Source organism: Littorina saxatilis, linkage group LG9, assembly GCF_037325665.1.
Source record: "Littorina saxatilis isolate snail1 linkage group LG9, US_GU_Lsax_2.0, whole genome shotgun sequence".
Taxonomy (NCBI): domain Eukaryota; kingdom Metazoa; phylum Mollusca; class Gastropoda; order Littorinimorpha; family Littorinidae; genus Littorina; species Littorina saxatilis.
In genome coordinates this window covers 13025717-13040716 of record NC_090253.1, presented here as the reverse complement: position 1 = coordinate 13040716, position 15000 = coordinate 13025717, and the positions used below count along the sequence as shown (strand labels likewise).

General features: G+C 42.9%; 1 protein-coding gene across 1 annotated transcript in view; it reads right to left on the bottom strand.

Annotated features, from left to right (window-relative positions):
- The window catches only part of LOC138975305 (uncharacterized), an 8129-nt gene extending 306 nt beyond the window's left edge, over positions 1-7823 (bottom strand). Inside the window, exons 1-6 of the mRNA XM_070347960.1 lie at positions 7662-7823; positions 4704-5122; positions 3415-3578; positions 2227-2427; positions 954-1047; positions 1-354 (exon numbers count right to left, since the gene is read on the bottom strand). The exon at positions 1-354 is cut by the window's left edge and continues 306 nt beyond it. Of these exons, the coding sequence (XP_070204061.1) occupies positions 1-354; positions 954-1047; positions 2227-2427; positions 3415-3578; positions 4704-5122; positions 7662-7744 (1315 nt within the window). The 5' untranslated portion in view covers positions 7745-7823. The remainder of the gene's footprint in view (positions 355-953; positions 1048-2226; positions 2428-3414; positions 3579-4703; positions 5123-7661) is intronic.
- Between the last annotated feature and the right edge of the window lie 7177 nt (positions 7824-15000).

Sequence of the window (15000 nt, the reverse complement as noted above, 5' to 3'; positions counted from 1 at the left end):
TGCCAGGGCCGACACTGCAAGCCATGAAGCAAACCTTGACATCCACAGCCTTCGTGTCCCCGAGGCTCAAGTCGAAGCCCTCGACTTGCAGACCCGTAGCGGTGGAGAAGCTATTCACACGCACTCCGATTGTGTCGGGTTCAGCGGGGGGCTCGTACCCGTATCCAGCCCCACCGTACCCGGACTGGAAAGCGTAGAGGGCTTTGATGAAGTGCTCTGGGTCCTTGATGACGTCCATGTCGAAGTTGAAGCCGCAGAGTCCGGTTATGACCTGAGGCACGCCGGGGAAGGGAGTCAGGTACTGGTAGTTCACCGCGCGTTCATCTGCGTCAAGGGTCAGTCCTCCGGACTCACCTGCCAGGTCAGTCAGAACACACAAATTATAGAGAAGAAAAAAAATTCAACCGCCGAAATTACAGAATCCGCCATAGAATGGTATTGGACAGGAGGTCAGCTGTGGGGAGGGAATATGTGCAGATTTCCAAGCTTCTTCTATCACCGTTTATGTAAAATTCTCAACTTTCTTTTATTACATGTTACGCACAATTTTAACATATTTTTGTCCTGACTACTCCTATCATTTTTGTAAGTGTAATATTCCAACAGTTTCTAAATCTGATTTTTATTTTTTATTTTTTTTATTTTTTATTTTTTGCAAAACGATCTCAAACATGAGGCTAGCAGGGATGCTAGAACGTACGACCTTTACTCCCAGCGTCGCTAGTGGTATGCTCTTGAAGTTATTTTTAACCAATTATGCAAAAATTATGTCAATACTTTTGTACCATAGATTCGATTTAAACCAGAGCACTTCTCCGAAAGCGGCGTATGGCTGCCTAAATGACGGGGTAAAAACGGTCATACACGTAAACGTCCACTCGTGCAAAAACACGAGTGTACGTGGGAGTTTCAGCCAATGAACGCAGAAGAAGAAGATAAACCAGAACACTCACACATCCCACGGCTGTCCGTGGCTCGGGCATATTTCAGTCTGGCCTCGGCACTCTCTACGGTATCTTCGAAGAGCTCAAACTCGTTTCTGCTGATCTGCAACAGGCAATACAAGGACACGTATTGGGTTTGACAGTTTTTCAGTGCCTCAAAAGACATGGCATGGCCCTGCACCAAACCCCCACCCCACACTGGGTTCAAGTACTAGTCTTTCGGATGAGACGAAAAACCGAGGTCCCTTCGTGTACACTACATTGGGGTGTGCACGTTAAAGATCCCACGATTGACAAAAGGGTCTTTCCTGGCAAAATTGTATAGGCATAGATAAAAAAAAAATCCACCAAAATACCCGTGTGACTTGAAATATTAGGCCGTGAAAAGTAGGATATGCGCCGAAATGGCTGCGATCTGCTGGTCGATGTGAATGCGTGATGTATTTTGTAAATAAAAATCCGTCTCACACGGCATAAATAGATCCCTGCGCCTTGAGTCCGAGTCTGGAGATACGCGCGCGATATAAGACTTCATATAATAATAACACTGACAACGAAGGTATAAGTAGGCATATAGGTGACACCGCCGCTAAAAGTTCGTATGCATTTTATCAATGCCGACAAGAATAAGAAACACTCGGCAAAAACCAATACCTAGAGTTGGTGTTTTTGTAGTGTGTAATACAGGAAATAATTATTCGCACATTTAAATTATGGAGAAAAAAGAAGCAGCTTATATTATGAGCTGTGTACCAATTACATTTCCAACAATCCGTGTTAAAAAGTTCCACCACAGGTTGTGTGCTGTTGGGCCGTTTTACTCTTCACATTACATTGTTCACTGCTGTCCCTCTCTCTCGTTTTCTCTGTCTTTGTATTCATGTTTGTCTGTTTGTCTGTCTGTCTCTCTCTCGCTCTCTCGCTCTCTCCCAAATACACACACACACACACACACACACGCACACACACACACACACACGCACACACACACACACACACACGTGCGCGCGCACTACACACACACATACACACACACGCGCGCGCGCGCACTACACACACACACACACACACACACACACACACACACACATATTCACACACACACAAACACACACAGACACACACACACACAAACACACGCACAAACACACACAAACACACACACACACACACACACAAACACACACACACATTCTCTCTCACACACACACACATACACACACACACACACACACATCCACACACACACATACACACATCCTCCACCCCAACCCAGACTGACCTGGTCAAGCCTGCCACGGAAGTCATTGGCAGTAGAGAAGAGGTCTCTGATGACTCCGCTCTGGATGACGTCGGCGTCTTCCAGGTCAGCCAGCAGGCTCTGCAGGCCTTGTCGAGCGACAGCGTTGTTCTGGTTCCGTGTCTTCACTTCAGTCACTCTGTTAGAGATTTCAGTGTCGATCTCATTGTCCAAGGCAGCCAGCTAAAAAATGGAACGAGAGGGATGGAGAGAGAGAACGAATGAGGGAGGGAGGGAGAGGGGCAGGGAGAGGGGGAGGGAGGGAGGGAGGGAGAGGTAGAGAAAGAGATGATGATGATGATGATGATGATGATGATGATGATGATGATGATGATGATGATGATGATGATGATGATGATGATGATGATGATGATGATGATGATGATGATGATGATACAACTTTATTTTACAAGGAGAGAGGTTTTAAGCTACGCTTTTTCTTCAAAACCTGTCCTTACATCTAAACAATACAAGATTCTAATAAATAACATAGAGAGAGATAGAGAGAGAGAGAGAGAGAGAGAGAGAGAGAGAGAGAGAGAGAGAGAGAGAGAGAGAGAGAGAGAGAGAGAGAGAGAGAGAGGGGTTAAGATCAGTCTTTATTGACAAAGGTAATGGCATAAACAAACTCGTGCTTTTACTACATCCAGCCCTCGCCCACGAGAGATACAGTTACTAATCTAATGAAATACATTACATACCCCTTTATCGCCAACCACCATAGCCACCATCTGCAACCCCCCCCCCCCTCCCCCTCCCTGATGCCTCTCTCCATCTCTCTCTCTCTGTTTCTCCATCTCTCTCCATCTCTCTCCATCTCTCTCTCTCTCTCTCTGTTTCTTTAAGTCTCTCTTTCATTCTGTCCGTAAGTCTGTTTGTCTAACTACCTGCCTGTTTGACTTTCTCTGTTTGTCTGTCTGTTTGTCTGTCTGGTTATGTGTCTGTCTCTCCCCCTGCCTCTCTCTGTCTCTCAATGTCTCGTTCTCTCTGTGTCTCTGTCTGTCTGTCTGTCTGTCGGGCTAGCTGCCTGTCTCTCTTACTGTCTGTCTGTCTGTCTGTCTGTCTGCCTGTCTGTCTGTCTGTCTGTCTGTCTGTCTGTCTGTCTCTCTCTCTCTCTCTCTCTCTCTCTCTCTCTCTCTCTCTCAGAGCACAAAACAAAGCCCCACTTACGAATCCTTCAAGCCTGTCTAGAGCATTGTCTTGGCTTTTGTCGGTGTTCTTGAGTTCGTTGAGCACGATCGCAACCAGCCTGTCCAAGAACATCATCTGCACAGCCTGTCTGGCTGCGAGGGCTCTGGACTCCTCCCCCGCCGTTTTCACCTGGTCTCTGACAGCTACAAGGGTACACGTACAAAGATAGCAATTTGTTTGTTCGTTCATGGGCTGAAACTCCCACGGCTTTTACGTGTATGACCGTTTTTACCCCGCCATTTAGGCAGCCATACGCCGCTTTCGGAGGAAGCATGCTGGGTATTTTTGTGTTTCTATAACCCACCGAACTCTGACATGGATTACAGGATCTTTTTTGTGCGCACTTGGTCTTGTGCTTGCGTGTACACACGGGGGGTGTTCGGACACCGAGGAGAGTCTGCACACAAAGTTGACTCTGAGAAATAAATCTCTCGCCGAACGTGGGGACGAACTCACGCTGACAGCGGCCAACTGGATACAAATCCAGCGCGCTACGACTGAGCTACATCCCCGCCCAAAAATAACAATAACAATAACAACACTTTATTGTCCATTAAAATGTTACATACAAATGGAAAATTTTCTTCGGCACACCCTGCCTGCCTGTAAACGATTATAACAACAATTGGACAAAAGGACAACACACATAAAACATAGGTTCACGTATGTAATAACAAGCACACCTATCATACTTCCAATAACACTGACCTAAAGTGTTGTCCGTGTCATCTTTAAATTGAATAAATTTACAGATAAAATCTAAATAAGGTCACACGTCTATTAAGACTATCACAATCAAATATAATATTGCACTATATAAATTTACCCTCTCATAACACAGGAGTTGGATGGAAAAAATGGACTCCTCCATTTGCCAACCCCCCCCCCCCTCCCCCCTCTACAATTAGTATGTTTTCAATAACCTGCCTCGACTTGAAATAAAGGATGAGAATGATTTGTTCCGTTTAATAATGCTTCTGAGCATTTACTAAGCAGTGAAGCTTAGTTCGCTTACTCCAGATGTGAACTACCTTTGTGATTAGTTTTCAAGAAACATCCTCCCAAATCAATATTGGAAATATATCACTTAGGCTATAAACATTATTTAGTATTTATTTACTTTGTCTTTTTTCATTTAATTTTTTTAATTTATTTTAATTTTATGTTATTTCATTTTTCTGTTTTTTTGGTTCATTTACCTATCTTATTTATATATGTGGGGTGGGTTTTGTTTTGGGGGGTGGGGGTAGGGGTAGGGGGAAACTCACCTTCTACACGTGTGAACAACTGATCTAGTTCGTTGGTAGGCCCGTCAGTGGTTGGGAGGTGTACAATATAAGTCTTGAAGTGGGTCGGTCTGTGGATTGTGCTCTTCCCATGGACGCTGTCGTGGCCATACCCGCCGTTTCCATGACGACCGCTTGTTTCTTGCTTGTCATTTCCATAACCGTTTGGTTTGTACTTGTCAGCGTTCTCATAGCCACTGCTGCGGAAGGCGCTGTTTTTGTAGGTATTGCTTTGCTCGCTAGCTGCCCTCGCCTGGTTAGCTTCTCTGATTGGACTTGTAGTCAGTTTTGAATCTGTATCCGGTTCGTCCCTGGTCAGTTTTGAATCTGTAACCGGTTCGTCCCTGGTCAGTCTTGAACCCGCACTGGCTGCTTCGCTGTTAAGTGGCTCGATGTCGGAACTGTCACAGAACACTTGCATTAGGGTTTTGATCATTTAAGGGTGCCATGTAACTGGTACATTCTGTTTGAAGAGTGTTCGTTTGCTCGTTCGTGCGTTCGTTATGTCTTGTTGTTATGATGTTTGTAATGCGGCAATAGCCGGGACGTGGTGTGATACTTTGATTCGAACAAGCCCGCTGTGGCTGTCTTCTTCGACACACCAGCATTGGGTTTGTCTCGTCAAAGTATCGAAATACGATCATGATAATCAGAGACGAGAGATGATGCATGCGTGTCTTCGTGTTTTCCAAGCCCTGAGACTTTCGCTGTGAACGTGGGATCTTTTTCGTGCGCATGTGTGCACACGGGGGTGTTCGGACACCGAAGAGAGTCTGCACAAAGTTGACTCCGAGAAATAAATCTCTCGCCGAACGTGGGGATCGAACCCACGCTGATAGCGACCAACTGGCTACAAAGCCAGCGCGCTACCAACTGAGCTACGTCCCCGCCCGAGAGAGAGAGAGAGAGAGAGAGAGAGAGAGAGAGAGAGAGAGAGAGAGAGAGAGAGAGAGAGAGAGTGACTATTAGGGTTTAACGTCCTCTTAGACCAACTGGTCTATATTGGGACAGGTATTGGTAATACGCTGAAGATATGGTGTGATACTTTGATTCGAACAAGCCCGCTGTGGCTATCTTCTTCGACACACCAGCATTGGGTTTGTCTCGTCAAAGTATCGAAATACGATCATGATAATCAGAGACGAGAGATGATGCATGCGCAGGGCCGGACCCAGGGGGGGGTTCCAGGGGTTCCGGAACCCCACCCCTGGAAAAAGCATGTACCTTGCTTTGACTTTTACTAGTTTTAGCACCAAAACAATGCTGCTCTTAACCCTCAAAACAAGGCCCAGAATGCACCAGATTGCACAGATTTTAACCGTTTTTCAAAAATTTTCCGGGGGAGCATGCCCCCGGACCCCCCTAGTTCGCGCGCCTGCTTTGCAGGCGCGCGCTTGTGGCTTCGCCACTTCGCTGATTTGCCCCCCCAAAAAGGAGGAACCCCCCCCCCTTACAACTCATTTGGTCCGGCCCTGCATGCGTGTCTTCGTGTTTTCCAAGCCCTGAGACTTTCGCTGTGAACGTGGGATCTTTTTCGTGCGCATGTGTGCACACGGGGGTGTTCGGACACCGAAGAGAGTCTGCACAAAGTTGACTCCGAGAAATAAATCTCTCGCCGAACGTGGGGATCGAACCCACGCTGATAGCGACCAACTGGCTACAAAGTCAGCGCGCTACCAACTGAGCTACGTCCCCGCCCCGAGAGAGAGAGAGAGAGAGAGAGAGAGAGAGAGAGAGAGAGAGAGAGAGAGAGAGAGAGAGAGAGAGAGAGAGAGAGAGAGAGAGAGAGGCAGAGAGATAAAAGCAGAGAGATAAAGGCAGAGAGAGAGAGAGAGAGAGAGAGAGAGAGAGAGAGAGAGAGAGAGAGAGAGAGAGAGAGAGAGAGAGAGAGAGAATGAGGGAGAAGTAGTTTTGGATATGTGTGCGGCCACATTAATACATTCACAAATCCTACATAATTTATGTTTGTACATATTTTGTGAGCTCGCGCGAATCGAACGTCTACATCTCTATGTGTTTACTACAAAAGTAAATACCCTGAAGAATATATATCAATAGTCAAACAAATCCGGTTGACTTTTCAAGAGTTTCTTTATTTTATCTACATTTGTAATCAAACACAAGAAAACCATATATTTGAGGAAGCAGAAAATAAATCATTCTTTTCACTTTTGTGACTATGTGAAAGAAAATATAAAATTAAAAATAACTTTTATTGACGGTTTGATTATTGAATGTTAAAGAGGTCATCAAGCAGATTTGCGATCCAATTGTCCTGACGGAGCCGACGGATTGTTTGATAAAAAATGTCATACACATAGCTTCATAAATGCGGCCGCCGCAGTGCTGCCTCGACAATTAAGACATACACAAATCATCAAATAGAGCTTTAAAAAAAACGGCACAAGCGCATGCCCTCCAAAATGTTAATTTCGATTTTCATAAAACTCTCTTCAGCAGTTTTCATGTATTCTTTCCACACAGACCTAGGGAGACATACGTCCCCTCCACCCCCGTTAAATCATTCAGTCAATACATCACTGAATCGAAAGAAACATTGAATAAGTACATCTCTGTCTTGTCTTCTTGCCTCATTTGTTAACTCATTGTCTCCCAGGTACGGATATATCTGTACCCACTCATATGGCTCTATCTGACCAGGTATGGATATAATCCGCTCGGACTGTTAGCTTCAGTCGCTTCCTGTAACGTCCATCTAATGCCTGCATTACAGCGTGTTGATACACAGTTACTACACAGTGACTACAATTCTGAGTGACCTGCTGCAGCGAAGCTGATCTCGGCTAAAAAAAAAAAAACGTGGTCAACATAGGTGGGGTAAAAAGTGTTAATTCAAGCAGGTTATCAATCCGCTTGCCAGCCAACCAACCAACCATCCAACCAACCAATCAACCAACCTACCTGGTAACTATTTCATACCTCCCAGAAGCGACAGCCACCAGGACCAAAGCGGCGAGCAGGGGGACACACACGTTCATGGCGTATAGCCGCTGATCAAACATCAATCCGTTTGAGGTCGGGGGATATATGTGATGCTCCCCTCAGGATGATTAGCGAGACAGAACTATATGGTGCTACGTCCTCACTTTGAGCTTTATAGTGTGATCTAGGAAAGGAGTGTCGTTAAAATGTCGGGGGGGGGGGGGGGGGGGCTGATGACAGTCAAGGGTGGACTGGAGTGGCAAGAATAAATTAGAGCGTGTCAGTTGTTTTTACATTGTATCCCACATACGTGAGAGAGACCACTCAGAAGATAACAATATCGTTCAAATTACCTTCAATTTGATTATTTTCATTAATATTATATAACCAAATAGGACATCTCGTTCACTCAAAATGATGTTTTTGCCAATATGAATAAATATATAATTCTGAACATTTTATCCAAAAAATTCTTATCTTTATACAACTCCAAAAGAAAAAAGTTCAATAAAATCAACATTTCCACAATAATCGCATTTATTAGGCAAAAAAAAAAAAATCTGTTTATGGTAACATAGGCCAAAAAAATAGGGTCGGTAGGTCGGGATTTTTTTTTTCTCCAAAAAACAATATTTTTACGGGTTTTTTTCTCTTTTTTTTCTTCTCCCCCAAATGCCAACAAAAAGTCTAGGGTCGCGCGAAAAAAATAGGGTCGGTCGGGTTACCGTAAACAGACTATTTTTTGGGGGGCCTTATTATCTCTAATTTTCATTTTATTTTATAAAATACTGGTGAGACACACTTTATGCAAAAGCTTCTACTGTAAAAATCTTAATCGTTCTTCTTCTGTACATTTACGTGCCAATGTCCAATAATTTTGATCAATCTGAACTTGATATTTATTTTGCCAAAAGCGTGCAGTGCAGGGCACGGTAGAGGGCCCCAAAGGGTTTAAAATCGTGATCGTGATTGGCGTTTTTTGACCTTTCTGTGACCGTGATTGCCGAAATTTCCATTTCTGTGATCGTGATGGGACATTGGCCGTGATCCGTGATGACCAAAAAATCAAGTCTCGTGATCGTGATCGTCATTTGTTTTCATCATTGACTGCGGTGATCATTGACAAAAATCAAGGTAACTGTGATCGTGAAAGCTAAAATTTCCCTTCCCGTGATCGTGATGATACCCCCCCTTCGGGGCCCTCACGGTACTTTTCGCCGTCACGAGCAAGTGGCGAAAGTCGCGCGGCGTGACGGGCTGTTTTCTCATCGCTGGCTGAGGGTTATTTTGTTCTCGCGGTCTGCTGGCTCGTGCGCACACAGCTATTTTTATGGCCCAATATTCAAACTGCCTATTTACATTACGTTCTACTTTCTCACAAATATGTAGGAATAAACTCATTTCCAACCCATAAAATTTATACAATGCCAGCTTGAACCCAATGTTTAAAAAAAAAGCGTTTTACATCTGTACACAATGGCCGGGTTGTTAAATAGACACTCATCTAAAAAGGCATTTTGATCGCTCACAACATGCGTTCTATTTTCTAACCAAATACCCAATACTTCTTTCCAAAAATGTGAATGTATTAAATTCAATCCAACAACATTCTTAATACATGCTGAGCTTTCAAAACAAGCAAAATCATTCCCCAACACATGTACGTTCAACAGAAAAGTCGCTTTCATTTTTCACTTCTCAAACACATTACTTTGTACATTCTTCGCCCATGTCAGCAAAAATGATGCTTGAAAATCATGCATATTTATCATATTAATACCTCCTTTTGTATAATCTGAACACAATACATTCATCTTTACTTTTTCATACGCCCTCTCTTTTTACATTTATTCAAGTTTTGACTAAATGTTTTAACATAGAGGGGGAATCGAGACGAGGGTCGTGGTGTATGTGTGTGTGTGTGTGTGTGTGTGTGTGTGTGTGTGTGTGTGTGTGTGTGTGTGTGTGTGTGTGTGTGTGTGTGTGTGTGTGTGTGTGTGTGTAGAGCGATTCAGAGTAAACTACTGGACCGATCTTTATGAAATTTTACATGAGAGTTCCTGGATATGAAATCCCCAGACTTTTTTTCTCATTTTTTTTATAAACGTCTTTGATGACGTCATATCCGGCTTTTTGTAAAAGTTGAGGCGGCACTGTCACACCCTCATTTTTCAATCAAATTGATTGAAATTTTGGCCAAGCAATCTTCGACAAAGGCCGGACTTTCGTATTGCATTTCAGCTTGGAGGCTTAAAAATGAATGAATTGGCTTTGGTCATTAAAAATCTGAAAATTGTAATTAAAATAATTTTTTTATAGAATGATCCAAAATTACGTTCATCTTATTTTTCATCATTTTTTGATTCCAAAAACATATAAATATGTTATATTCGGATTAAAAACAAGCTCTGAAAATTAAAAATATAAACAGTATGATTAAAATAAAATTTCCAAAATCGATTTAAAATCAATTTCATCTTATTTTTTTTCGGTTCCTGATTCCAAAAACATATAGATATGATATGTTTGGATTAAAAACACGCTCAGAAAATTAAAACGAAGAGAGGAACAGAAAAACGTGCTATGCAGCACAGCGCAACAACTACCGCGCTAAACAGGCTCGTTAATTTCACTGCCTATTGCACGAGCGGCGGACTACGGTCATTGTGAAAAAAATGCAGTGCGTTCAGTTTCATTCTGTGAGTTCCACAGCTTGACTAAATGTAGTAATTTCGCCTTACGCGACTTGTTTTTACATTTATTCAAGTTTTGACTAAATGTTTTAACATAGAGGGGGAATCGAGACGAGGGTCGTGGTGTATGTGTGTGTGTTTGTGTTTGTGTGTGTGTGTGTGTGTGTGTGTGTGTGTCTGTCTGTCTGTGCGTGTGTGTGTGTAGGGCGATTCAGACCAAACTACTGGACCGATCTTTATGAAATTTGACATGAGAGTTCCTGGGAATGATATCCCCGGACGCATTTTTCTTGTTTTGGATAAATACCTTTGATGACGTGATATCCGGCTTTTTGTAAAAGTTGAGGCGGCACTGTCACACCCTCATTTTTCAATCAAATTGATTGAAATTTTGGCCAAGAAATCTTCGACGAAGGCCGGACTTCGGTATTGCATTTCAGCTTGGTGGCTTAAAAATTAATTAATGACATTGGTCATTAAAAATCTGAAAATTGTAAAAAAAACATTTTTTTATAAAACGACCCAAATTTACGTTCATCTTATTCTTCATCATTTTCTGATTTCCAAAAACATATAAATATGTTATATTTGGATTAAAAACAAGCTCTGAAAATTAAAAATATAAAAATAATGATCAAAATTAAATTTTCGAAATCAATTTAAAAACATCTTATTCCTTGTCGGTTCCTGATTCCAAAAACATATAGATATGATATGTTTGGATTAAAAACACGCTCAGAAAGTTAAAACCAAGAGAGGTACAGAAAAGCGTGCTATCCTTCTCAGCGCAACTACTACCCCCCTCTTCTTGTCAATTTCACTGCCTTTGCCACGAGCGTCGAGCGGTGTACTGACGATGCTACGAGTATACGGTCTTGCTGAAAAATTGCATTGCGTTCAGTTTTATTCTGTGAGTTCGACAGCTTGACTAAATGTTGTATTTTCGCCTTACGCGACTTGTCTTTCTTTTCTCTCTTTCTCTTTCTTTACCGGAGAGCAAACTCCCACGTTTCAAAAACATTGTTGACGAAGGTTATTTTAACCAACACATGACACTGGTACCTCAATTGGTAGCTTGTTGGGTTTAATTCTAGTTTGTTCCTTCTTCTTCTTCGTTCATGGGCTTAGACTCCCACCTTCACTCGTGTTTTTAACACGAGTGGATTTTTACGTGTATGGCCGTTTTTACCCCGCCATTCAGGCAGCACACGCCGATTTCGGGGGAGGCATGCTGGGTATTTTCGTGTTTCTATAACCCACCGAACTCTGACATGGATTACAGGATCTTTTCCGTGCGCACTTGGTCCTGTGCTTGCGTGTACACACGAAGGGGATTAAGTCACTAGGAGGTCTGCACATAAGTTGACCTGGGAGATCGGAAAAGTCTCCACTCTTAACCCACCAGGCGGCAGGGACCGGGATTCGAACTCACGACCTCCCGATTAGGAGGCCGACGTCTTACCACCACGCCGCTGCGCCCGTTTGTTCCTATATGCGTGAGTTCGACCCTGCCAGGGAGTTATGTCCAGAGAATTAGCAATATATCTAACATTGAATGACTGTGTGACGATATCTTCTGCTATTGGTCTGTTTCGACAGTGATATCAAAATCTCGACCTCCGGTCTCGATTTTGATATCACTGTCTCAACAGACCATAGCAGAAGATATCATCACACAGTCCGTCAATATTGGTTAATATTGTATGATCATTACAAGTGGTGATTTGTGTCCGTATTGTTAATTTTTTTTATGTAGGGTGTACATTTATATGTTCTATTCTGCATAATATGTTCTTTTGTAAAGGGTCTAGGGCCATAGGTTAGGCACTTGAAAATGTCCAGTTATTATTGTTATTATTATTATTATTATTATTATTATTATTATTATTTCAGTTATTGAGACATCCCAGTGAAACTAAGGGATTCATAGAGCAAATCGAGAAAATTCATTATTGAACGAAGCGCATGTAGCGCTGAGTTCCATAATTATTTTCGAGATTTGTTCTATAAATCCCTTAGTGCACTGGGATTGTTTCAATAACGATATTGTCAGTACTGCCAGAGAAAAAAAGAAGATTCAAAACGCACATTTTGCAACGCGCATTTGGATAGGCGTAACTGTGTGGTCAGGTTTGTGTCAGATCTACTTTTGTGTGGGCTGTCTCAAGTGTGTCGTGCTTTCGTCACACGCAAACTCTTGTTTTAATTTCTGTTTGTAAATTCCAGTGTAGCGTTAAGCTAAAAAGTGATGATCTTTCATATATATGAACCGTAAGAATGCTGTGAACCCTACACGTATTATGTCCCCATCGTTTGTTTGTTCACATTTGCCCAACATGTTAATTTGCTGCGGGGTTTATGTCGTCTGCTAGGCGGCTAGGGCAATCGAACCACGGCACTGCACTGCAGTTTCATTTCAAAAACAACAATTGCTCGTCTGCACGCATGAGGCAGGCTGGTAATAAGTTTTATACATGGTAAGAACGTTCTTAACCCTACACGTTTTCGATTCCGATTGTTGTTGCCTTGAAATAATAATTCGGAAACCATTCATTTACTGAACTGATGCAGTCGTATTTCAGTGTAATCTAGTCTGCTACGTATATATTCCAAATGCTGATCTATATAGTTCAGTGGTACGTTATCGGAATAACACGTGTGTTTTCTGTTAGCTGCTGGGAATTGTATACTAACTCATCATTTGGTAATGTGGATAATAAGCTACGGCATAATTATGAGAAGATTCTTCGCAAGTCGAAACTGAAAAATAGACACAGCGGGTTCTATTTTTAGATCAGTGGCAACTGTGGCACAGGCACATGCAATCTGTCAGAAAAAAACCACTTCTGCTTTAATTGAGAAGCAGGAAATTTATGGTATTTTGGTATTGTGGAGAATATAAGCTACATGTCATTAACTAATTCTGAGGATGAGAGAACAGTCTCGCTTAGGCAAAGGGCGGAAGAATACGCTCTGTGGAAAAGTTAGCGCACTCTAAGAGTGCGCTAACAGTTTTAGTGCATCGCCATTAGCCACGATCAACTGGTTCACATTAGTCATGTGACACCAGTACTTACTGACAATTATTATTATTATTTTTATTATTATGTAGAACACAAGTACCGCCGAACTTTATGGCACATTGCTTTCCTTGAAAAGAAAGTAACCAGAACTTTTATGAGTGAGACATCACAGGGCTCTATCAAATTATCTACCTGTCTGTCAACGTACTTACCTATCTAACCTATCGTCATACTACCTAATTACCAATATCGACCTACCTTACCTATGTACACCTACCTAACTTCCTAAGTTACGTACCTGCCTACATTACCTACTTACTTACTGACCTACCCACCTTCTTACCTGAACTACCTGCCTCGCTTACCGACCTGCCTACCTACCTACCTACCTACCTACCTTACCTACCACCCTACCTTAATTTGAAGACAAGGAGCGGTGCGCGGGTTCAGCCAAGACCATCTCTTATGAACAGCATGATTATGCATAATTAGATAGTGTGACGGTCAAGATATAAAATAACACCCAATTACTCAGGCATCAATTACGTGTCGCCGAAAGTGTCAGTCGCTAGCGATTTGAATCTCACAACGCAGATCTTCAAAGCTTCAACAAAAGTGTCAATCACAAGCAGTTTAGATTTTATGAGATGTTCAAAGAGTTTGACACTGTAGGGTTGAACATGAATATCATTAACTAGATGATTACCCGCTTCGCCGGGTACCGGCTTCGCCGGGAAGAAGTAGAGCCGAATACCAGGCTGCGCCTGGGACCCGGCTCTGCCGGGTGTACGCCGGCGCACGAAGGAAAGGAGATCAACGCGCAAAACACTGGAGACCTTCTAAAAATAGTAACGTACAGTGACCTTCTAAAAATAGTAACGTAGTAACGGGAATATGGATTGACGCCACATGGAGGAAGGGAGATAATAGCGGCTGAAAACACTGGAGAAGATAAGGAAGAGTTACTGGTAGTGGATCCCGACAACAACAACAACAAAACAAAACAAATCGGTTCAGCGCGCACAGCGCTGCGCGCTGAGAGCACGTGTTGAAATATCTCATCGATGAGGTTGTGTCCGGGATGTAGCTGAATACGGTGTCCAAATTTGAAAAAGATCCACCGAGAACTTTGGCCGTGCATCGCGAACAGACAGACAGACAGACAGACAGACAGACACTAGTCGTATATATATAGAAGCGGGAGCAACCTCAGTGGTCTACAATCCATTTTGATGATCAAGTGTAAATAGAACAGGGAAAAATGGCTTCGCCACTTCGCTGATTTGCCCCCCCAAAAAAGGAGGAACCCCCCCCCCCCCCCCCCTTACAACTCATTTGGTCCGGCCCTGCCTGCGTGCGTGTGTGTGTGTGTGTACGTGTGTGTGTTTGTGTGTGCAAACTTTAAACATTTTGGCGTTAACGTTTCAATGCTTTGGAAATAACGCTTGAGACATGTTGAACCATGGGCATTACTTTTTGTAACAAATTCACACGTTGACACCATAACCTTGCACACACAATGCTCGTGTGTTTCCAAGTATGTCCTGTGTGTGTGTGTGTGTGTGTGTGTGTGTGTGTGTGTGTGTGTGTGTGTGTGTGTGTGTGTGTGTGTGTGTGTGT